The 26,178-nt window shown below is 38.4% G+C and overlaps 1 protein-coding gene across 3 annotated transcripts in view; it reads left to right on the forward strand.

The window, feature by feature from the left end:
* The first annotated feature begins 1,171 nt into the window (after positions 1–1,171).
* The window catches only part of gsk3ba (glycogen synthase kinase 3 beta, genome duplicate a), a 64,788-nt gene continuing 39,781 nt past the window's right edge, over positions 1,172–26,178 (forward strand). Inside the window, exons 1-2 of one of the 3 annotated variants that reach the window (XM_034304543.2) lie at positions 1,172–1,669; positions 2,049–2,257. In XM_034304543.2, coding sequence (XP_034160434.1) covers positions 2,170–2,257 — 88 coding nt within the window. In that variant the 5' untranslated portion in view covers positions 1,172–1,669; positions 2,049–2,169. Of the gene's footprint in view, positions 2,258–26,178 lie in introns of all 3 variants that reach the window. The other 2 variants (XR_008301812.1, XM_034304544.2) reach the window with 2 other exon arrangements.

The raw sequence follows: 26,178 nt of genomic DNA on the forward strand, positions 1-26,178 counted from the left end.
CGGTTACGGTCAGAAAGAACACGTCCTCCATTCGTCTCACCAGGTTAACATTAAACATTTAAAGCTGACCCGGTTTTGTCAGACAGGCGAAACACTTCCCACATTCTGGTTGTAAATTAAAAGGTCACATGATTTCTGCATTTCCTGTTGCTACAGTTTAACCCATAGACAGGCAACACACTGTACATTAATTTCGTGTGTTACGAGACATGGTCAGTCACATGGTCAGCTCGTCAACCTTGCCAGAAAGCAATCATGGTTTAAAAAAAAAAAAAAAAAGTAGTAAGTAATTCTGCTTTAATAACTGTAATAATATTATTTTGTCCCCCAAGGGCATCCTCAGAGTTGTAAGACAAAGACACTTAAAAATAAAATGTAATAATAAAAAAATCCTTACTTGTTTCAAAACGTGTAAGGATTTTTTTATTATTACATTTTATTTTTAAGTGATCATCAAAATTAAATTTTTAATTTTTAATTTTCATCAAAGTAATATTTACATATTTATAGATTTAATATTTTCTAATTTAGAGAAATTTGTTCCTTAAAATGCCATAATCTTCTGGAAACAATGCATAAAAGTCCTAAATATAAATAAATGTGTATTGTGTGTGTGTGTGTGTGTGTGTATATATATATATATATATATATATATATATATGTATATATATATATATATATATATATATATATATATATATATATATGTGTGTGTGTGTGTGTGTGTGTGTGTGTGTGTGTAGAAGTAACAAAGGTGACCATTTATAGACATAACATTATTATTATTCAGTAAATTCAAACTGTCTGCAAGTTATTGGTCTAGAAAAAATACTAAATCACAGAATTTGTTGTAGTTATTGACAATAAAAATGTGAACAACATGTTTTCACACTTAATTTGTAACTTCTAAGGCCATGAGTTAAAAACAAAGGCAAAACAGCTCGTCAACTAGCAACAGTGCGGTTTAGTTACCAGCGCAACATAGAACGCGGCTCTTTGGGATTGGTCTGCGTCTTTTCGTCAGTGGAATCCCATTGGTTGTTCTTGCGATCAATCTTTCCGTCTGCGCCCGCCCACCACTCCTTTTGGCAACCGAACCGTTCCAAACGTCAACTACGTCACTTGGAACTCCGGAGGCCGCGGTGAAGATTGGCAGATTACGCCATGTGTTCTGAGCACGCGCGCAACGCGATTGGTTAAGAGCGGCGCGCTGTGCGCCGCCTCGTTTGGGAGGGAAGTGGCGTCGGATTGGCTGGCTCGAGGGCTTCGTGCGCGTGCACCCTTTCCGATTCTGGTTGCTACGCTTGTTACGTGCGGCCGTAGTGGCGTCTCAGGAGTTGCGTCGAGTGCGTAAGGTGAAAGAACGAGAGCGAGCGAAGAAAGCACAGAGCAACGGACGGGGAAGGAATTTAAAAAAAGACAGACAGACAGAGAGAGAGAGAGAGAGAAAGAAAGATTTCAGGTTCTCGGAGTTTTTTTGGGGGAGGATTTTTTTAATATTGGGAATTTTTTAAAAGGAAAATAATCCGAGTGCATGGAGTTTCGAGGAGCGGAAGGGCAGTGGTGGATATCAGAGTTTAAATCCGCTGATTGGAAAAATCTCATTCGACTCGTTGGTTGAACGCGAAGGGAGCCGCCATGGCTGGAGCTGCTGGATCTCCACCTCAGTGTATGACAAAAATATGAAACATATACTGCTATTATATTTAAAATAATAAAAAAACCTCCTTTTTTAGAGGCTTTTGGGTGTACATTGTGTGTACAGAGACTATAAAAAGAAAAACAGACAACACAAACAGGAGAACCGGTTTGTTCGAGGCCCTGTTTTCTGATTAATTACAATTTACCTTGACAACAAAAAGTATTCAAGGTTTTAGCTAAGACCTTAGCTACATAACCACCAGATACAAGCAAGGAGAGAGGAAATACAAGCAAGAAGAAGAAGAAAGAAAAACAAGGAGTTGTTCTGAAGAAATAACCGTATTTTCTGGTGGAAAGAAAGGCTCGTGTTCTTTTCCCTCTTCATCCCGTCCTCCATTTTCACACAGTAATCCTGCTGGGAGATTAAAAGTCGAGGCTCCAGGCGGATATTGTTTGCTCCCAGGCGGTGTTGAGGCGGTGTTGAGGCAGGGCTGAGGCAGGGTTGAGGCGGGGTTGAGGATTGGGAGCATGTCGGGGCGGCCCAGGACCACGTCCTTCGCGGAGAGCTGCAAACCCGTGGCTCAGCCTTCAGCCTTCGGCAGCATGAAAGTCAGCAGTGAGTATCTGAGTATCTGAGATGATCAGGGTGTGAGGGATGGAGAGGAAACACACCTCACATCAACACACATCATTTCTTTTCTTTTCTTTTCTTTTCATGTCACCCAGCTTGATGAGGAAAAAAATTACAACACACCAGCATGTCTAAAGCCTGGAGCTTGTTATCCAGTTCCCTTATTTCTTCCTATTTCTTCTATTATTATTAATATTATTAAGAATAATGCACCTCTTTAAACTCATTAAGGTCTTAAGGTGAAATGGTGAAGAAGTGAAACATCATTTTGACATGGAAATGTCATAGTTTATTCAGTGACACTTCACAGCACTCTGGGTTAAGGCTGGGTGATATGATCATATGATATCGATATCGTGATAAATTGTGTCGCAGTATGCTTTACTGAGATATCCAGGATATTGTGGATGTTGCAGTATCTTTATTACAGTTTTAAATATTTACAGACTGACTAGAGGAGCTGTGACGCTTCAGAAGACTCGGGTATAGAGCCGGACGATATGACGATGTAATGCAGATGTACTGTCTTAGGAGAAATTATGTTGCTGTATGCTTTACTGAGATATCGTGGATATCTTTTGTATTTGTAACTTTTTTTTAACAACTACAACCTGACAAGAAAGAGCTATGACACTTTAGAGGGCTCAGGTATAGAGCTGTGCAATATGATGTTATAATACCAATATATTGTGATAAATTATGTCGCAGTATGCTTTACTGAAATATCTTTCAAATTTGTAACTTTTTTTTTTTTCTCACAACAATTACAAACTGACTAGAAAGAGCTGTGACACGTTGGAGCACTCGGGTATAAGGCTCAGCGATATGACTTTATAATATCGATGTTGTGATAAATTGTCACTTTTCTGAGATATCATGAATATCTTTTAAAGTTTTTGAAAACAGTTACACGCTGACTAATAGAAGCTTTGACTCTGGTTTAAGGCTGGGTGATATGATATATAGTATCGATATCATGATAAGTTATGTCGCAGTGTGCTTTACTGAGATATCTTTCAAATTTGTAACTTTTTTTTTTTTTTTTTTTTTTTACACAATTGCAAACTGACAAGAAAGAGCTGTGACACTTTAGAGGACTCGGGTATAGAGCTGGACGATATGACATAATACCGATATATATTGTGTTATGATAAATTATGTCGCAGTGTGCTTTACTGAGATATTGTGAATGTCTTTTAAAAAATTTGTAACATTTTTTGAACAATTGCAGCCTGACTAGAAGGAGCATTGACACTTCGGAGCACTCGGGTATAAGTCTCAGCGATATGACGTTATAATATCGATATCGTGATAAATTGTCACTTTTCTGAGATATCATGGATATCTTTTAAAGTTTTTGGAAACAATTACACACTGACTAAAACTTGCTTTGACACTTCAGAGCACACTGGTTTAAGGCTGGGTGATATGATTATATGATATAATATCGATATCTATGTTAACTTTTTTTTTGAGCAACTACAAACTGACTAGAAGGAGCCGTGACGCTTCGGAGCGCTAGGGCATAAGGCTCGGCGATATGACGGTATAATATCGGTATCGTGATAAGTTATGTCACTTTTCTGAAATATCGTGTATATCTTTATTAATGCTTTTAAAAACAGTTGCATGATGAAAAGTATTTTGTCATGCAGGACTGTTCGTGCTAACCGACTCCTGGAGTTCCGGCAGGAAGCAGCCCAGATCTTGTAATCTACGTTTGATTCTGACGATAACGCTGCTTGGATTTGCAGCGAAGTGTGTTTGAGTTTTGCTTTTGCTTCTGAACGCCACCGCTATGTTTTTGAGAGCAGACTAAAGCAGTGCTCACGTGTTTCTGGAGATCTTGTATTTCTGAGCAGCTCAGTTCCAGTATTAATTGATCACGTTTGATTCAGGCTGCAGGATTGGATCAGGAGCAGAGATCTGTAGGAAGAACAGGCTTTGTCTGATGCCAGGTGGCATGATCATGTGATTATAATGTCTACTCTGCGCTTAAGTATACCTTCTTCTTCAAGCCCACAAATGATCATTCTGCCTGATTTGAGTCCGATATGAACTCTCCAGGAAGGTTTTTTTAAAACGAGGATCTTGCATCAGCGGCATAGACGAGATTTTGTTGTGATCTTATTGATCACATTTGACTCGAATGATCCTGCAGATCAAAGAAGTTGAGATTTGTGTTGGGATGTGTGTCTGAAGTGACGAATGCACTGCTCCTGGCAATCACATTTTATTCAGATGATCACTCCACTGGATTTGATTTTGACCTTTTCAGGAAGGTGATGTTTCCAGAAGTAGCCTGGGTGAAGAAATGGATCTAATTTGACTCCACTTGGCACTGTCTTGAAGTGCCACTGTAACCTTTTCAACAGAGTTCACTAATTCGGGTTTTAATGTGTTCTTGGAGATCGTACTATTTCAGACAGCTCAGATTTATCCAAAATTCCCCATGATCCCAATGCTTGTATTCGGTTTAGAGTTCACTTCTAAACCAAACACATTTGATGTCGATAATCTCGATTAGTGTTGGTGAGTTTGGGTAGAAACTTGGAGATCATTGCTATATGTTGAATTCTCCAATCTGATTGGTCAGGAGGTGTTGAATTTTTCATCACAGCAGTTTGGACAGTAGGCAAGCCACAAGTGTGTGTGTGTGTGTGTGTGTGTGTGTGTGTGTGTGTGTGTGTGTGTGTGTTCATGCGGCTAAACGGATGAAAAACGTTTCATTATGACCAGACGTTTATTTGAAAATGTCTGGAAGGAGTCTCCAGTGTCAGCACTTTGTAACAGAGGTAGAGCTGTAACGTTAAGTTTTCTACCACAGGGAAGCAGGTAACTAGCTGTATGTTTTCTAAGCAGTCTTATTAGCATTAGGAGAAACTGAGAGAATGACTGATATAACGTACATGATAACCACAGATTGTTTCGTAGACATCCCAGAACGTTAAATGTAACTTTAGATACAAAAATGTAAAGATTAGCAGATTGCTACAGTGTATGAGGAATGAAATACTTCAGTGCTGTTATCTGGGGGAGGAGAACGCTATGCCACACCTCCCTGTCGTTGATTATTTTTCTATAACAGTCGGTATAACAGGTGCATGGTTTTTAAATCCACACTGTTTTGCAGTTATACGTATAAAGTCGGGCCTCAGTATGAAACCGTAAGGTGTGTGTTAGATTCGTGGTGAACATCAGAGATGATATTGTGCCGTAATCGTTGCTGGAGCTACTTGATGCTGTTGACGTGTTTCGAAAGCAGCAGTCACACCTCTTAGCTTTCATGTTTGTCACCTGGAAAACGAGGTTTGTCAAGTTTATTGTCTAATTTAGCACAAAGTGCCGGACGTTATCTTCGAGATGTCATGCATTAGGAAGAAGCGATGCTCGTCCCTCCACACAGGGATGATAAATAATGATCTCCAGACCTGTAGTACAGTACAACGCCAGGAATTTACTGTGCAACAGATTTAGAGCTGGAAATGTGCGCAGTATGCACGCACACACAATACACAAGCTTTACAAAGACTTTCAGTCATCCAGCTCTTTACATTCTCTAGTAATAATACCAACCCAAGGTGAGTCTAGTTACCTTCAGATAGTATTAGAGATGACACAATACCTCGTTTTCTTTTCCCCCATACTGATACTGAAACTCTGAGTATCAGCTGATCTTGATTCTCATCCGATATTTATTTCTTTATAACCTACTAAAGATGATATTTTCACTTAAAAAAAAAAAATACAGGAAGAAATAGCTGAAAACACAACTGCAAAAACAGCATTTTTTTAATTTAAACTTTTTCACTTAATAGAATAAAATATAAATAAAAATAAAAACAACAAAATAAAAAAATATAAAGTATTAATATAATAAAATTCTAACAAAATATACAGTCATGTCTCTTTTTATTGAGACATTTCCATTTCCAAACAAATCTCTTCCAAATCCAATACCAACCTTTTCCATTTGTTACAGGATCTCAATATCCGATATTTATAAATATTTAAATATATCTCGATATTATCGTATCATTATAGGTGCCATTTCTAGTTACTGTTACTGAGTACGACAGCAAAATATATATATTCTCGCTGTTTGAGAAATTAAACAAAGAGATTTGAGGAAAACAATTAACACAGTTCTCAGTAGCTACGTTTACATGGACACTAATAATCCGATCGTAATTGGACTAGAAGCACAATCAGATCTAAAAAGTCACATGTAAACACGCCAATCGGAATGAATTGGCCAAAACCGATTAAAATTTCATTCGGATCGTAAGGGGTGGTTTAAACCTTTTCTAATCCGATGGAGAGGACATGTAAACACTTCATCGGGTTGAAAATGAAACCAGATAGTTCTGCGCATGTGCAATGACGTACAAATCACGTAATGACGTATGACGCACGGCTGTCAGCAGTATTGGGGCTCTGACCGTAGCCTCACCAGGTGCCATGTGCCCCTCCACCATGGAGCATAGTGTCATAAATGACTGTCGTGTAATCCTAAAATTCTCCTTCCACTCCTCGTCTGTGAAGTGGTGCAAGACGACGTTGTCCCACCGGTCCTTGCTTCGGACCCTCATCCACAGACGCCTTGCTCTGGGCTCGGGAAGGGGCATTTTAATTGCTTGATAAATACACGCAGTACCGCACAAAACATCACGCGCTCGTCGTCTTCTAATTAGCAGCTGAAATAGGCAAATGTTAAGTCTGCTTTTTAAAACGAAAAAAAGAAGCAATGGCAAGAGAGTGGCTGCTAGTATCTGCGTGTTGGAACGGCGGGAAACGTGTAATCGTGCACTGTGCGCATGTCAGAAGATTCTGTCATGTAAACGCGCACATCAACCCGATTACTTTATTCAGCGTTCTTGTAAACACTGCGATCGGATTAATCAATCTGATTGATTTCATTCCGATTGAAACAAAAAGTGTCCATGTAAACGTGACTACTGTTACCCCTGACATCAGCGAAGTGATTTGCTGTTTAGTTTTTTGCTCCTTTTTTCTCTTCATTGTGTTGATGGAGAAGTTGAATTTTTCCCACTCCGTGCTCTCTGTAGGAAACTCGTCTCGTCTTTAATACTCACTGATCAGAACTCCATCGCTCACGTTTACGTAATTTACGTGAGGAGCGACTGACTCACGACTGGATTACCATTTAGAACTGATTTACGCGAGCCTCAGGGTGCAGGAGAGCAGATAACAAGCCGAGGGATGCATCCGTTCTTCAGCAGATTCATCACACTCGGAAGGCTGCTGCACACAGGCTGCGTTATTTATGGATGAAAAATTTGTATTATGGAAAACTTTTAGTGACTACAATAATCTCTTATGGCCGTTGCTCTCAAAGTGAGGTCTGTGGTCCAGAAAAACCCATTTGGTTACAGTGGTGGAAATTGTAACCCATCATTATCTCCGTTATAATGTTTAGTGTCGAGTCTGGTATTAATCCAAACCTCAGTACCTCAAAAACTCGTAATAAAAATAATACCAATCACAACAATGTGATTCCGATAAGTAGTACAATAATATCTGTTTAAATAATAACTCTGATATTTGAATAGTTCATAACAATAAAATTTCATATTTTTTTTTAAATTTTCTTTTCAATTTTTTTTTGTCCTTTCCTTTTCTGTTTTTTGCCTTTTTATTGTGCTTCTCCTTTCCATTCCCATTCCATTTCCCATTCTTTCCTTTCCATTGCCATTCCTTTCCCTTTGCTTTTCCTTTCCATTCCTTTTCCATTTCCCATTCCCTTTCCTTTCCATTGCCATTCCTTTCTGTTTCTATTTCCTTTCCTATTGCTTTTCATTTCATTTACCTTTCCAGTTCCATTCATTTCACTTCGCTTTCCTTTTCCAATTCCTTTCCATTTCCTTTACCCTTCCTTTGCCCTTCTTTTCCCTTCCCTCTTCCACTTCCATTCCTTTTCATTTTCCATTCGTTTTCCATTCCCCTCCCCTTCCCCTTTCCCCTTTCTTTCGAATGGATGAAAATGTATCGACTCTTTAGAAATCAGCTTACAGTCACACAGTTCTCAGTGTTTCCTCATCCTGTGATTGAAATATTCAGTCAGGTGAATATTTCTCTCTGGAGTAACTGCTTGATATTTTTCAGAGATACGTGATGTACAGTTATTGTTCTTTTACCCCAAAAAGCGGTGTGTGTTTATTCTGAATGACACGTATACACAGTGTGTGTACTTCTCTCGGAGTCCAGCTCTGCGCTGCTTTATCTAATCAACTCTCTGTTTTCTGTCTGATTATATAAAAGAGCCCTCTTTCTTTTGTAGTGTGGATTTTGGAGAGATGAAAGGTGTCAGCTTTCACCATGCACTATTATCGTCTGCCCATAAGTGTGTGTGTGTGTGTGTGTGTGTGTGTGTGTGTGTGTGTGTGTGTGTGTGTGTGTGTGGGGCAGGATTCCCATCACTGTGGTCACTTGGTTTGTTCCACTTCACACACTTCCTGTTTCACCTCATGCGTTATAACAGGAAATATAATTAACGCATCCTGAAAGTAATTTAAAATGGTGTCACTGGGTTCAGTGTTTCTAGTTGTACATGTCATGCAGAACATTTGGGTTTCTGGTTTAACTTTAGGGGAAATGTAGATTCTTTATTTATTTAATGCAACTCTCACTGAGAACATGAAGATTAACGTATTTCATAACGAGATGTTCTCAGCTCTATGCAAGTGAGGTAAGAGGCAGTAAATCCAAATGATTGGCTCAGATGATTCCTCGGACCGGTCACACGGCGCAGGCGTTCACAACGTGAGCAGTGTTTTTCCCGTCCTCCTCTCAGAGAATTACAGACTGAATTATTTACCGTTTTTCACCAAACTCAGCGCTCGTCTGATCATTTTAGTCTGGATGCACATGTCCATGATTTTCTCCGCAGGCAGATCTCCTCATGTCGAAAAAAAAAAAAAGATGTTTGACTGCTGCTACTTGCTGTGTTTAGTCTCGGAGCAAGTATATCAGTGACTTTCCCTCAGAAATTAAACACTTCTCAAGCCACAGAACGAAAAGCAGATGCTTCGCGTATTGTTTTATTGTATTTTCAGATAGTTGCTGAAACTTTGTTTCACTTCAAACTGACATAAGCTCCAGCGTCTCTTCTCTACACCGGCGCCTCTTTGACTGCTTGGATGCCGTGTTGTGAACGGAACGTGATCACATGACCTTGTGACGCAAACATCTGCTTCGTAGAAACTCCCTCCTCCTGTGGTCGTGTAAAAGACTTATTACAGACGTCCCCCTGATAAACGAATCCAATCCGAGTCTATCCTGTCATGTACAACCGCTCTTTAAACGTATATAGCGGCAATACGAAGAAAAATCAATTTTTGGAAAGAAGGAACAGAGATTGTAGGCACCTCTGGTGAGTGTATGTAGCTTGTACATTTAGCTCGCATTGCTAGTCTGCTAACAAAGCTAGTACTCAGCTAACACATAATGTAAATCAAACGGAAATACTTTTTTAAACAAAATTGGTGTGTATGAAATGTATAGTGGGTTGTAGGTTTTGGTTACTGTAGTTTCTGGGCCCACAAGCGAAAAAAAAAAACGCAAACTACATGCGTCACGAACAACGCACCGCTCTCTAGTGTGAGCAAAGGGTTAGACAAGAATATGAATGTGTTTGTTACGCAACTCCGTCTTACTCAACGTGATCCTTGCAGGAAGATGGTCTAAGATTAAAAAGTAAATTAAAAACATTTCTGTAATGCTTTGGTGAAGTGTATTTATGGCTTCTCAAAGTACGCTAGAAATTTAAAGACTCAAAATTTAATGAGTTTAATTTTTTAAATTATTTAATTATTCAATTTAAATTTTTTTTAAAAAGTTGTGCCGAAATCCAGCCACAGCTGTATCCGACTGGTTTTCCCAAACGGCCGCACGTTTGTCCTGTTAATTTTTTTATTTTATGCTGATAATATAAAACCTGAGCATTGGCAGATGCCAGCAGCTTCATAATAGAGCTGGGGGATGTGACGATGTAGTATCCATACTGTGATAAATTATAAAAATATTGCAGATTTTTCAGTGTTAAATTCTTGTATATTTATTATTATAAATGAAAAAGTTACAATTTTTACAATTTTTTTTTTCCTCTGGAGATTTTCAGTGATAATTTGTTACATTTTTTATTATTATTATTATTATTTTTTTTTACAAATAAACATGTAAGTTTTTATATGATGATAAATTCATCAGCATCATTGAACATGTAAAAAAAAAAAAAAATTCACTTCCACTCTGTTGCTGGGAAATTTGTTCTCAGACCTATATATCGTGTATCTTAGAAATATTTCTCAGTATCGTGATGATATTTTTTGTGATATCGCTCAGCCTGTCGTCTGTCTGCAAGCTTGTGTTGGGTGAAACATCACAGACGTTATGGTGGTGAGCTTAAAGAAGTATTCACACGCAAGATTTATTTCAGTCTGCTACAGATTCAGAATTTCAGATTCAGTATTGTTCTGGTCTCACATTACTCACATTATTGTGATATCCACACTTCCCATTTTCTCAGACTGCTAACTTTATCAGCGCAACTCAGCCTTTCCTGGTAAAGCACTGTGCAATGGCTGTGGTTTTATGTGGTAACCTGCGTGACGTCCAGCTGACTTGCGATTGAAAAAATAAAAATAAGATCCCAAAGCTGGATGGAATGATGCAGTGTAATCAATAAATCCAGCGTTTTGCTACTAAAACCTGAAACCTAACTTGTGTTTGAAAGAATGTGACGCTGAGTCATGATGGATGTACAGTTCCCTTTGATCGTGCCTCATTTATTCATTTAGAGAATGCGCTGAAAGCCTCCTTCACCTCGTAAAAAAAAACAGAAAACAAACGACTGGGCCTTTGTTCTGTACATCACAAGCAGCCGAATCTGCGACTCGTAAAGCATATCAGCAGGAAACGACGCTTCCAGCGACACACAGCCTCCTCTTCACCTCCCATAATGCAAATCTGTCATAAACGGATAAGTGCAGTTGCACAAGGCCGGGTTAATGTCTGAAAGAGTCGCTCACAGTAACAGTAACTTTTTCTTTTTCTTTCACTGTCTCCTCTCAACCAGCTGCTCTCAAAGGTTTATTTTTCTCTCACGCTCTGGCAATTTCCTTCAGCTGAAATCCTGGATCAGCTGAAGATCTGGACATGAAGGTATTCCCACATGTGCAGTGGAAAAGCACTCTCTGAAATAGCACTTCTTCCCATGGGAGGTTTTTACTGAGCTCTTAAAGCCAGAAATACTCGACGAAGACGCATTAGTGGAGTCTGTATTCCACCCAGTCCGTTTATTTCTCTCTCTCTCTCTCTCTCTCTCTCTTTGAAGATGAGCCCATCAGTTATATCTGATATATGTGAACTTTTCCTGTTTAAGCTAGCTTCTTCACCATTAGCTAGCTAGGCCTGTTTTTCCTTGGAATTCTCGAATCTGATTGGTCAGAAGGTGTGCGTTATTTTCATACATCAGCGCGGCTCGGACAGTAGTTCTGTCTGTAACATGAGAGACAGGTCCATATTAACGCGCTCATTCTAATATGTTATTGTTTCTATAGTAACAGCTCATACGCAGGGACTTGTGTACGGCGGACAATCCACATAGTCTAAGACTAGTAATTAACAGATTAAAAAGAAGTGGTCTCGTTTAACAAAGAAACACGTGCAATCGCTGACGTGAAGTTTTTCGCTAGGAGACGTTTAGTTAATATTTATGGAAGGCGTCTCTGGTGTCAGTGCTTTGTAACGGGAAAGTCTTCAGGGCAGAGGCGTTTACGCTTTCAGGGTTTCTTGCTAAAATAACAAGCTGTGTAGAGAAGGAGGGAGAGAGAGGGAGGGAGAGGGAGAGAGGGAGAGAGAGAGAGAGAGGGAGAGAGAGAGAGAGAGAGAGAGAGAGAGAGAGAGAGAGAGAGAGGAGAGAGAGAGAGAGAGGGAGAGAGAGAAGCTGGTGAGGAAGCAACTGTTTATCACAGCTATAACGTAAATGAGAACAGGAACTACCTTGTCTCTCGGACATTTACAACATTTAATCTAACTATAAACTGTTAAAATTTGTTAATAAATTCAATATTGTAATCACGGTGATAAAAGCGGAACAAAACGCTCCAGACCGTGCTGTTACATGCAAAGAAAACAAACTAAAGAAATTTCTTGAAAGAGAAATGAGTACAAAACAGCAGTATGTGTAGAAAAAAACAAAAAAAAGAAAAATGTTGAGGATGTTTGGAGTGTGTTATTCCTTACATATACCTCAGTCGTCACGAGGAAACACTGAAGCGTGTAACTCATCACCACAAGCAGTTTTTTGTCGTTAGATTTTTTTTAGCAAAGGTTTAACAACAAGAAAAATACTAATCGGATCGGATATGATTTCCAGACATATGTCTTGTAAGAAAAATGTAGTGCATACAACTCGTTTTAATACACACTGAGCGCTTGTCTGAGTTCATTAGCGATTACTAGTAGGTCACATGACCATAAGAGGTCATGTAGGTTTGCCTTAATAAGTTCGCTAAAACTCTTTAGTCAGCCGAGTGTTAGTGACTCAGCACTGGCTCTCTCGCAGCTCATAATGTCCCACGGCTGATTTATCAGTATTAATGTCGATTCATTACGTCACACACTTGAGTGAAAAGAACTGTAAATCTGGGTTTAAAAGAGCCAAGAGGCTCAGTAAAACAGCAGGAAAGAAGGATAATATTACACAAGCAGATGAGTCTAACGCCAGAGATGACAGCTGAGTGCCGAGGCGGCTGAGGCGGCTGAGGCAGCGTCTCCTGGATTAGACTTAAAGTACGTAAATAAAGCCAAAGATTTTTATTTGCGGTTCGTCTGGGCCTCTTGCTCTTTTGTGCTCCATCTTTTCATCCAGGTTTATCCTGTTAAATCTACTTTGTATCTATTCACGCAGAGGAGACGGTCGCCGCCGTGGCATTTAAATGCTAAACAAGAGCCTCATTGTTCCTGGACAGCTGCCTTTTTCCCGTGAACAAACGCGGACGAGTCGTACGGCCCACTTCAGATTTCAGCCGCCTCCTCTGATCCGCTGCCCAGACCACTGCGCTCGTGTTTGTGTGCGTGTGTGTGTGTTTGTGTGTGCGTGAGGTTATAACAGAGAAATGTAGCGTGTATTCCACAGTAAAGAAAACATTAACTCGTACAGCTTGATTTCTACGAGGGCTACGTGAGCAAGTCCTGTGGTGAATATTCTGACCCCGGGTTTGTTTTTTTTTCCATTTCGTCAGTATTCCTCTGTCTTCCTGATCATCACTTATCCGTGCACGCTAGTTAAAAAACAAATAAAACAAAACGTTCAGACGGATTTAGACGATGCGTGTAGTGCAGCACGAGGTGGGATTGAGATCGTGTAGCTCGTGCTGTAGTTCCAGCATCGAGATCCCTCACTGCACTGTGAAGCAAATTAGTAGGGTTTATTTTGTTTATCTCTCATTCAGATTGGATTGGTTTTACATGCAGACGTGGGTAATGTAATTATTACTGGACTATCTCTGCGATTTTAGTCTCATTGAAATCTGTCCATTTTTACAGACTGCACATGCACAAATATGGAATTTTATCTTATCTTTTATTTTTCCGTCAGTAGAAATACCTCATAATATACGCATATCCCATCTGAATTGACATTTCAGTAAAAACTCCTGTGGGGAAAAACAGTTACATAAAGTATAAAGACACTCCTGGAAGCGCTCCTTTCTATCGTCGTGTCAAAACCAACCGAGTTTAAAACGCAGAACAATAAACTACTGACGACTTTTAAGAACTTGTCTGATAAGTGCCTGATAACTTTTTCCGTGGGTTTTGGGTTTGTTATTGAGGTAAAGCCTACGCACGTTATCGTGTTAAGGTCATGTGAGTAAGAACATGAACATTAACGCTAGCTGAAAGCTTGGTGAAAATACTTTGTCACACTTCAGAGAGGCTTTAGTAATGTCATTTTATGATTATGGTGGTTTGTGGGAGTTTTCTGCTCAAGCTGGTGCGTCAGTGGATATCGTTCTGCGTTTGACTAAACCCTCCGACTAGGAAGATGCCACATCGACTCGGAGTTCCAACTCATAATCTCAGGATGGTCTCCTCAACCCCGAGTTCAGCAAGTGACGGCAAATCAACATGGCCGCTCGCAGCATCGGCAGTAAACACAGTAGCACTTCTCACTTCTCTTTAAATGAGTTCTACTGTATTTGCTGTAGATCAGTCAGCATACAGACGTATTCACGTGTTAAATCTAGAACACTGACTGTACAGTTCACTGTTTTTAGGATGAAAATATACAGAACTTGTTAGCTAGCTTGTTGCTAACAAAACACGTCCATGAAGACGTCCATGGGTTTTTCCCTAACTTTGTAGTTCGAACGCACAGAGGTCAAAAATGAATTTCCAAGCCCTGACTTGCCACAGTCTGTCGAGTGGGCGTGGTTAAGAGTCAGAAGAGTTGTTCAAGTTGACCAATAGACATTTCAGGAGTAAAACATCTTCCAGGAAACACTTACCTGTGGAAAAAATTCATAAAAAAAATTCTAAAAAACAAATTCGTAAACAGTATCAGTAAGTAAGTGAATCTTAACTCTTTTCCCCATCTCTCTTTTTTATTTTTTATTTTTTGACAATTATGATGTGATTAATAGAGTATTTAAGAGAATCTTAAATCTTTTTTTTTCAGTGAAAATTCACATTTTAAAAGTGCTATACAAATAAAATTGAATTGAATTGAATTTTATGATTGTTCTTTGCAGTTATTATATTTATTTTCCAAAAGAGAGAGTACTTAAAGGAATCTTGCCTCTCTCCTCCCTCTCTTTCTCTCTCTCTCTCTCTCTCTCTCCCTTTTATTTATTTATTTTAAATTAAGATTTAATTCTTTTTATTTATACCAACTACTTTTATGTTATTCTTTGAATAGTTTGTCAAAAAAATTAACTCCATGTTGAAGGCTCTGTAAATGAAAACATCCACCGGGTGAATATAAATGAGGCGAGAGTGCAGAGATGATTTCCGCTCGCGTCCTCTGTGCGTCTGTGGTGATGAGTTGAAGCTCATCATGATGGAAACCCAGCGCTTCACTTACAGAAGTGTTAACATCTATAATATAGCTACTGCTTGTGAGATTTCTGACCCCTCGCTACAGCGATATGGGAGACATCTGAAAGCAATGCTTTTCTGCTTTTTCAGATAAAGCAGCTCTCAGAACGAATCGGTGTAGTGATGTGTCGTTTGTGAAAGACTCGATTCACATTTCCAAAGAGCCTTTTTTTTTTTTTTCTCTTCCCTCCAAGTCGTTTACAGTAGAGTTTTTAAACCTCATCGTCCTTCTTCAGAGAGCTGCCACAGGATTTGTGATGCAGCTGAAAGTCTTCTCAGCAGAGAGATTTACTGTAACGAGAAAAGAGGAACAGTCCAAACGTAATGCCGGGTAGCCTGATTTGAAAATAGGATGTTACCGACAAGCTTATGATGACGGCTCAGTGATAAATGTCACCGAGAAACAGAAGTGATGTGAAGCAGATCTGTCCCTCAGTGACTCCATGAGTCAAATCAGCACGAATCATGAGTGACTCCCTGAATTAAGTGAATCAGTTGGTATGGGTTCTCAGCAGCCTCAGTTACTGTGACTGCTGGCGAAATCATTGTGTATTTTATTATTTATTGTTTTTCACATTGTTTGATCCAGATGTGCACACGCTAATCTCAGATTAGGATTCAGTTCATCGCATGATGAGTCATATGCAGTGTTTAGTCCATTTGACTCTGAATCGACTCGATTGCAGGAAGTGAAACAAATCCGACGTGGATTTTCTGACAGTTTTTTTTTTTTTTTTTTTTTTGTAGGTGTATGGGATGTGCTTTACACAAACTACTCGTTTATTTCCTTATCTACTCATTTATATAGCGCCGACTCTGTATTCTTTCACTTTGCTTACTTTTTCTGTTGTGAGTTTCTGGCCAAAGATGATTATGCGTGTGTTTCAGCCCTACACGCCTAACCTTTTTTTTTTTTTGGTTGTTTGTCCTTGGTTCGTGTAAATATGTGAAGCGTGAAACCAAACTGATTTGTGAACAAACCAATTTCATCTCGATTGGGCTTCTGCGAGCATACTCAATGTAAAAGCAAGTTTTATACAGAGAGAATTGTGGAGATGGGAAATGAACCTGCAACGAACGGCCCGTGAGCTGATAGAGTGGTGCTACATGACATTCAGGCAGCTTTCTGCAACTTCCTGTGCTGTCTTTTACCACAGGGAAGATTCAGAGATGATATGAAATTACTTTACATTCAAGCGTGAGCACGATAGGAAGAATCCGCTTAAGGAAGGAAGGGTGTGTGTGAGTGTGTGAGTGAGAGAGAATAAATTAGATCTACCATTTTATTATAGTTAGCGATATGACCACAACTCTGCACGGAAACCAGATGACACTTGTGACTCTTTTTAACCGCAGTCTTAAAAAGATAAAGAAAATTCTTTTTTTTGTAATTATTTTTCTTTTCTATCCACATGAAATTTTTTTTTTTTCGAAAACTCCTTTTTCACCTTTTTTTTTTTTTTTTTTTTTTTTTTTTTGTGGACAGTAAAAAAACAAAAACAAAAAAAACTATATGTTTTGAAACACACTGACATCAACCTGCGTATGTCTGTTATGGGTGCTGTACTGGTACGGCAAAAATATCACATCACAATACATTTTTGTATTGTGTATCACAATTTATAATTTCAAGAACTGTTAAACTGAGTTGTATTTAATGTCTACAAAACTAAATTGTAACACTGAAGAGGGGAAAAGTAGAAAGAAATGTATACAACTTTAACGATTAAATAGAACAAAATACACGTCACATATCACACTGCTTCCATTCAGTGCAATTTAGTTTGTAATTATTTTTTTTAAAACAAGATATCACGATACCAATGATGTTTCCGAATAATATATCGTGACATGATTTATCACGATACTGTATGGTCGTATCATCCGGCCCTGAAACGCATTACAGTTCAGCATGTTTTATGACTCAAGCCTGCTGATCCGGTTGTGACTTTGCGCTCCGTAAGTTCTTACGTGATAACGTTTTGAAATTTAATTCCATTTTCGTTACTGCAGCGTTATACGAAGGAGCCGGAATACGATACGAGATTTCAGACAAAACACATCGTGTTCAAGAGTAACGTTAAGCAGCAGTTTCACTTCATCGTCATTTCACACGTACGAATCATTGCGTGTGGTATTTTTGTTTTAGAACCGTTAGAGATGTTGGCGTATTTCCACATTTTCGTATTCCCTAACATCAATACGCAGCTCGTATTACCGTCACGTGATTACATGAGAACGTTTGACAAAACAGTTTATGATGACGATTATGGAGATATTTTCAAAAACACTGCTTGAGTGAACAGGATATTTTTTTGAAAGCAATTATAATAACTGTATACGTGTGGGAGGGGCGTCAGTGTGTCGCTCGCTCGTTTCTCAGCTGTTACACCGCAGCATGAGCTGACTCACTTTTATTTAACGTAGCTAGCTAGCGAGGACGATGCTGTGTACGTCATGTTGTGTACCTGGCCAGCTGCATCTCGTGTGTGATCTTGATATTTTGTACAACAGTTCTGGTCATTAACTCTGACTGCGGTTAGTACTCATTTATTTATTACACACATTACACAGTTTATTATTTTTAAACTATTCTTTCATATTTCCTGAGTGATGTAGTTTATGTCAGGGCGATGTTTTTCCTCGTCCCACTGTGGCAGGGAATTTTTGCTCATCGCTTTTGAGATCTACCTGGAAAATATTAGCCTTGTGTACATTTAAACACTAAATATTTAGATATTTTGCTGTAAGATTCATGTGCTTTTTTGTCTGATTTGTCTGGTCAGTGTGTCTCAGTTTTTCATCGAAAACACACTCTAGGGCTGAGCAGAGTGAGGATTATAATATCCATATTCTTGTCAGTACCCTTTTTAAATATTGTTTCAAAAATAACACTTACAAAGCTGATTAGATCTGATTTAAAAATTTTATACTTAATTGTCAAAAATGCTAAATGTTACAAAATTTACCGGATTTTATTTGGATTATTTTTATAGTTTTTTTTTTTTTTAGTTAATATGTTTATTTTTTATACCTTTAAAGTTTATATTATAGTTATTTTACATAGGAAAGAAAAAAAAGGTTAAAATAAAAATATCAAGCTCACTTTCATAATTTTTTTTCTTTTTTTTTTTTAGCAGACAAGTCATGATACAGATCATGTGTTTTAGAAATATGTTGAAGTATCATGATGATATTTTTGTCCTGTTGTCTACTGGGTGATATGATGAAATCTTGTCGATATTGTGATACATTGTGTCACAGTGTACTTTTCTGAGATATTGTGATATGTTTGTACATTTTTTAATGTTTTTAAAATAACAATTACAAACTCTGGAAGCAGATTTGATCAACTTTTCAAAATGTTGATCTTTTTTTTTTTTTTTTTTTTTTTTTTTTTTTTAAATAAGATTTTTTAAAAAGTTAACTTTTAACTTTAATCAGTTTAACTTTAACCAGTTAACAAAAGTCAACCAGGTTACTTTTCTAGACATTAAATAAAAGTATCATCAAACACATTTTTTATGATTGATTTTTAAATGCTGAGCTGCTGTTTTGGTTTTGTTAGTAAACCTGTGTATAATGATGTATAGAGTGTATCGTAGAGATATCTTGAAATATTGATATGTTATGATATTTTTGTCATATCGCTCACCCTTAATGTATCTAGATCATGTTTTTAGTACTAAAGATATAAATTCGAAAACTGCTGCCACGTATTGTAGCTAAAACTGACAGCTCATGTTACTCGTAATTCACCATCGTTACTGTTTATTGACGCATGTAATGATTATAATAATCTTCATGATAAATGCTACGTTTTGTTGAAATATGTTTACAGAAATGCTATGAAAATCCAGCACAGTGATGCTTTCACCAGCATATGATGCATTAGTGTTAATTTCATATTTAACGGTGCTGAATGTGAGACAGTGAAGTCATGCGTGCGTTTCCTGTGTCAGCCCTGTAATTTTTCTTCCTTCCTCTCTCTCTCTCTGTCTCTGTCTCTCTCTCTCTTTTTTTTTTTTTTCTGTCTCTCCCGCTGCTCGCCGTCTCTTACATTCTCACACCCCCGAGGAAGTGACTCTGAGCGTGAGGAGGAACTTCGATTCTTCCTGTGCCTTCTAAGTAGGGTAGAGCAGCGTGTTGACCCGTTCCTGATGATAGAGTAATGTCATCAGTGTTAACTGACTGTAGAGAGCGTCATGCTGTCTGTGGGAAGTAATACATGATTTACTGTCAGTAAGTGTCAGTAAACACACTCGGACTCCGTCGTTGTTTCTCTGTCCTCCGCAGTCTCCTCACACTCGGGGAAATGACTCAAGACACAGCGAGGCGGAGCTTTGCCCCAGCTTGATTCACGCAGATGTGTACTTCCTGTGCCTTTTTAAGCTCACTAAGTGGAGTGTATCAGCGGGAGTGGACAAATTTGTAGCCCAGGTGCCCTAGAGAGGCAGATTACATGTACAGGATATATATTTCTCCTAATTTGCAGATGCAGATAAGTAGTTCCAGCAACCAGAGAAAGAAAATAAAGCCTACCTCCTATTTTGACAGTGACACAAAACGTAGACGGTTAGATGACTTGAGTGGGGTTTTAATGTAGTTTTGTAGGCTGAAACCACACTCACAGGTACAAAGAGTAACACGTCTGCAAGGTTTCTTAAAATCTGGGAACATTTTGCAGTGGACACTAATCACGAGTATGCAAGAATCCTGAAAAAAAAAAAAAAAAAATCCTGGTTTTTCGGATTCTGTAAGTGCTTTATCGGCAGAAAGGCCCTCTGCATGCACTCTTTTTGGCAGGACTGTACAATTTAATAGAATAATTCTATATAGTTGTTCAGTCAGCAAGATTAAAACAGACTTTGATGATATTTTTACGATCTTGTCCTTCAGTGTAATGGAATAAGTCTTACTGAAGCACAACCTCTGGATAGAAGGGATTTTACTAGTCAGTTTAATTAGGTGAGCTTTTCAGGATCAAGAGCACACCGATATGTGGAAACGCTGAAACCGAGCAAAATGAAGTCCAGGGTAATGCATGTGAAGTTATACGTCTTTCCTGCTAGCACAACATGCAGTCAGCTCAGTACAGATCAGAGCTAAAGCCTCTAATGAATTAGATAGGAGTGTAATGATACGGCGTACGATATACAAATACAAGGCACATGATTTGTTACGTATCGAACAGTACATTCAAACAAAGTATTCAGAAACACGTTTGAGCTGCAGAGGCCTGATGAATGTATCGAATTTGAATACTTGTAAGCTAACTAGCCTTGCAAGTCAGATTATAGACTAATATTTTGTTTCATTAATAAACATGGCAAGGATCTCACAAAAAAAGATGGGGTTGATTGACATGACAGGCGACCAACCACAGAACTTGTTTACGCAAAACTAACTTCTTCACACAAAACTCTTTAATAACTTCTAAAGACAGGATTCAGTAAACTTTCATCTGTTCTGTGATTATATTTTGAGGTGAAAAGTTTGTCACGGTTTTCAAACGTATACATGGTATGGAGAAGCAGAGAGCTGAGATTCTGAAGCTTGTGACCAGAAAAGTGTACCAACATGTATGTGTTTATGTAACTTCTGAGACTAGCTGCTCGTAGATGTTTATCAGTGTTAAAAGTGATGTGCACTTGCACTGCATTATGGGTGATGTATACACTCTCTGGATCACCAAGACTACAGTGTAGAAATGCTAAAAAAAAAAAATAAATAAATAAAAAAAATAACGGCCTTAGAGACGTCTGGTTAAAATGGAGTATGTGTTAGTGTTCGTTTCTTGAAATTGTTTACTTTCCAGGGAGAATACTATTACAGCCTAAATCCCTGAATTTTGGGACAAAGTGAAAATGGCCAGTGATGTACGCTTACATCTCCAGCATGACTACTCGGATCCAGAACCACCGTTAAACATCACACAGGCTGCCCAGTTTTCTTCTTCTTCCGCAAATCACCATCACAGACTTGTTTCTGTCGCACACATGTTTTTTCCTGCCTCAGGAATCTTTTGTTTAAAGTGTTTAGCAGGTTTTTTTTTGTTTTCCTGAAAATAATCGAGTTGCCAAGGTGAGCTGAGCTTTACGTAACAGGAAATGACCAGATCTGTACAGGGTGAACGAGTTTCTGGTTTTTGAGAGAACAAAGAAGAGAGAAGACTCACACTGGCACATCTGCCGTTCTTAAACGCCGCCTAAACAGATGGCTTCATCAGCGTGGTTTTGTTCAAGTGACACACAAGAAAATCGTCCTTCCAAGCACGGCTTGAGAGGTTAAAAGGTCACCACGGCTTTATTTCACACTGGCAGTTCAGTCTAACGTGTGACGGATTCTGTGAAAATCCCTTACGGCTTTTGCATTTTGTTATGAGCTGCTTTATTATTATTTTTATTTTTATTTATTTATTTTTTTTGCACTGACCTCGTAGAGCGGATTTCATCATGAGAACTGTCAGCGAAACTGATAACGTTGTGCCGACTTGCTGCTGGGTTTCACAGCAAAGTCACAGATAATTCATCCTAAGCAAGCACACATCGTTTTACATAAATTCACTTTGACACAAATGCTATTTCCTTCCACCAGCTTTTATTTGAGTTTTAAATCTGCACCTTAAAAAGCCCAGGAAATCCAAAAGACATGCTTAAACTTTCCAGAGAGTTTCATTACGCCTGGCTCGAGTGGAAAATTTGGTGTATGGATAAACAGAAGATGCAAAATGGCTGAAAAGCATGCAAAACTGCCTGCTTCAAAGGACATAGTATTTAGTTAAAAAAAAAAAAAAAAAGGAAAAGAAAGTAAGAAAAAAAGCTACAGCTTTGGATGTAACAGCATTCATCAGCTAGTTATTGATGTAGTGTAACTGGCGTCACTTATTTGTAGGCGCTTAATGCTTTGTGCCATTTCGTCAAGCTGTTTATAAGGATCGGTTTTGATATTTTTCCCATTTTCTCCTCAGTTTGGTCTTAGCCAGTTCCCAGCCACTGACCGACGGGAAGGGTGAAGGCTGAAGGCTAACACGTGCTCCCTCTGAGACACGTGCAGCCAGCCTGGCTACAGACGGCCCGGGGGGTTCATCGGGATTTCATCTCTATTGACCCATTTATGTGCTAGAAACATGTTGGAATTACATTTTTTTTTAACTGATTACTTCAATATTTGGCTGTTTGGTACCTTAGGCTGTTTTTAAGACATTCATAAGCACTGCATAAATCTTTTATACAGTAATGATGGAGGATTTTTTTTTTTAACAAGCATTCTGAAGTGTTTGAACTGTAAGACCATGTTATCTCAGCTTAGTTTTATCTTAAAGTTCAAACAGTAGTGACTTGATGAATTTGCATGTCTGAATCCGGATGTGGATGTGCCTCAGTAGCTCAGAAAGCGCTGGCTCACATTCCACACATGCCTCTCACTCGGCCCCCTGACTGACTTAAAAAGCTCTGTGGCCTTTTTAAGAAGTGTGCAATTTCCTGTGGAAATTTTTTTTCTTTTTAAATAGTGTTATGTAGGTGGTCAGAAGTGTTAATCACTGTTGGTCAGGTCAAACAAGAAACATACCAGAGATTTCAGTTTCCTTTATTCCTCATGTGTAATGCTGGTCTTTAGTAGGCTCGTGAGATCGTGTGCAGTGTGTCATCATCCTGTCATGCCTCCTAACTATCACCGATTAACGATAATATCGCACGTGGCTTTAGAGTGGGGGAGGGGCGAGAGAAGGGGGCGTGGTCAGACACGCCTAACGCATGCACAATACATGTTACATCATTACAGCTGAGAAAATAGCGGGAGCTGGTTACGAACTGGCTGTCACTGCTAGTAGTACTGTTAACATTTAGCCCTTTAACAAGGTCAGGAATGCTGCAAAACCGAAGCGTAAATAAATGTAATGAGTTATAAGCTTTAACGAAGCTCATTATAACATTTAAATAAAATTATATAAACTGTGTGTGCTCTATGTTGAACAGCAGCAGAGATAGTGTAGAGCAAATTAGCCTGAAAAACACCATACCTTCCTGTTTGTGTTTTTTTTTTTGCAAGCAAACACATTCATGGCTTTATCTGTTTGCAGAACACAGACAAGCAAAGCTAAATGCTCAGAGAAAGATGTTTTGTTGCACTGTTCTGAATTCAGACAGAAAGATATTAAGGTTCATATAGGATACAAAACAGGCAGAAAGGAAACTTTATGAAATACAACACGCTTAATTTTTTGTCGATCTTAAAGCTGCAGACACCACGTTTTCCCCCGGACGTTTAAATCGTCCAGCCTGATAGCTATCGCGATAGCTGGATTCTGTCGGCTGTGATGCTGTCGTCAGTCGTTCCGAGCCTGAGCTCGTTCTCATGCGTTATAGCTACATTATAACTCGTGAGGCACTTATACGGGGGACGCACCACATAATCTAATACTCATAATAAACAGATGATCGGCATGCTGCTATTTAACAAAAGAAAAACGTACCATCATTAAGTTTTCTGTAAGAAGCGCTTCACCGAGGACTGAGATCGTAGCAAAGAAAGGTGGAAACATCACTTCAGAGATATGGAAATGGTACGAGTTTGAAAAGTTCAGCTCACCTGATCTGAATTACGTCATTTTCCACTGACGAAGTGGAAAAATGGACACCTTCATGTTCGTTTTTGCTAGCAACAAGCTAGCCAGCTAACTGATAAATGATGTATATCTTCCTCCTCAAAACGTGAACCATGTAGTCAGGATTATAGAGCTAACATTGTACACTGAATGTTTTGAACTCGTGTAGGAATTTCAAGTTGAGGGGGTGTTTTCTTTTCTTTGGCTTTCATTGGCTGGAGTTTGGAAATTACAAGTTGTGACCTCGAGGTAAACAGAGCACTAGCTTAAACATTTTCTAGCATACGACAAGAAAACCCCGGGGGAAAGAAATTATTGATGCGGTGGCATTTCATATCACAAAAGACACGGAACCCATTTACTCTGTCAAAAAAGAAGGGCTCATTTAGTTGTGTGAAAGTAGTAACAGTACCATCTATAGCTCAACAGTGCAAACAATTATTCTTTTAAACCAAAGATAATTAAATAAAGGATAGTTAATTAAAAGAACCGTTGTTTGCACTATTTGCTATAAATGGCGCTTTTACAATTTTTGCACAACTTATTTGTACAATTAATTGTACGTGTACAATTTATAAAGCAATTGTGTATTTTTTTTTCAGTTTCATTATGTAAAAAAAAAAAAAAAAAATCGTAATTGAGAATCGTTCATAAATAAAAAAAAAAAAAGTGTGTTTTTTGTATTATTTTTTAAATTTTTTATTTATTTATTTTGCAGTACCTCCCAGCCCTAATCTGAGCTTGTGTTTGGGCTTTTTTTTTTTTTTTTTTTTTGCAGAGGTTTCTGTTGTGCGGGTGATTCGGAGCGCTCTGCTTTGATCCTCTCTGAGGTTTATCTCTCGGTTGTGTCGTTCTGTGTCGAGTTAGATGCAGATGAGACGTCATTTACGTCTCAGTATCTTTTGTTAGGAAAATCACATATGCTTTCTCAGTTTCTGTTTTTCTTTCTTTTACATACAGTCACCTTACCACTGAAACACCCACACACTAAGCACACACTGTCCCAAAAAGACCTTTTTTTAGTGTCACTACAAAGCTCTCTTCAGTTCAGATGTGCACCTTATGTAATGAAACAGCAGGACCAACTTTGATCAGTATGCGCGAGCTTGCCACATTCATTATATGCCGCTTTGGACCTGAAAATCTTTTGATCGTCTTCCACAAGCTCCATCAGCAGGAAGCTGTTTGCAAGCCTGAGGCTCAGAAAACACACCGATAACTCCATCACCTCGAATTTCCTCTGAAGCACCACCTCGATTGTTTTCTGCCTGATCATTATTTAACGTCAGCTCAGTCGATTGCTCGAGCGCACACTCGGGCTGTCAGATTCCTTTAAAAAAAATTGCTTATGAATATTAATGAGCCTGTCATTTTATACGACGTGAACATTAGTAGTAGCACTAAATGTGAAACATCTTCACATGCTCATGCAAAGTGACAGAAACAGAGACATAATTTCACAATAATCTCTAATGTTTAAGGTTTGCTTTTATTTATTTGCTCAATAATGTTTTTATATCTCTGATAGAAGGCAAGATTTTACATCTTTATTTTAGTTTACCTCAGATTTGCTTATGAATCTCCAAGCCAATTAAATGAAAGAAATGAGCAGAACAAAAACGATAATTGACTGTTGTTTTGAAGAAAGCTTCTCGGTTCATACACCTTATTCATGATACAGTGCGCAGTGTAGTGTGCCTTTTTTTCCCCTCATTTATAGTTTTATATATATATATATATATATATATATATATATATATATATATATATATATATATATATATATATAAATATAATGTGTGTGTATATATGTGTGTATATAATGTATATTTGAAATTATGGTTTATCAACTACTGAGCATCAGATCATCTCTTATTCACATAGCGTTTTTAACAATAGACAAAGTCATAAAGCAGCTTTACAGAAATCTGGATGTAGGCTGAGATCACTGATGAGTGAATGACAGCGGTGAGGGAAAAACATGAGGAAGAAATATCGAGAGGAACTAGATTTGAGAGGGAATCATTGTCTAGTGCGATTATAAACCGTTACAGTATACAGGTGCAGAAGAGTAAAGACTGAAGTTAAAGGGATGTTCAGTGTGAGCAGATTGTGAATGAGTCCTGGGATGAATGCAGGACAGTCTTTATGATTACAGCAGCAGTTCTTGGGTAGA

The sequence above is a fragment of the Pangasianodon hypophthalmus genome, chromosome 5, assembly GCF_027358585.1.
Source record: "Pangasianodon hypophthalmus isolate fPanHyp1 chromosome 5, fPanHyp1.pri, whole genome shotgun sequence".
NCBI classification, from domain to species: domain Eukaryota; kingdom Metazoa; phylum Chordata; class Actinopteri; order Siluriformes; family Pangasiidae; genus Pangasianodon; species Pangasianodon hypophthalmus.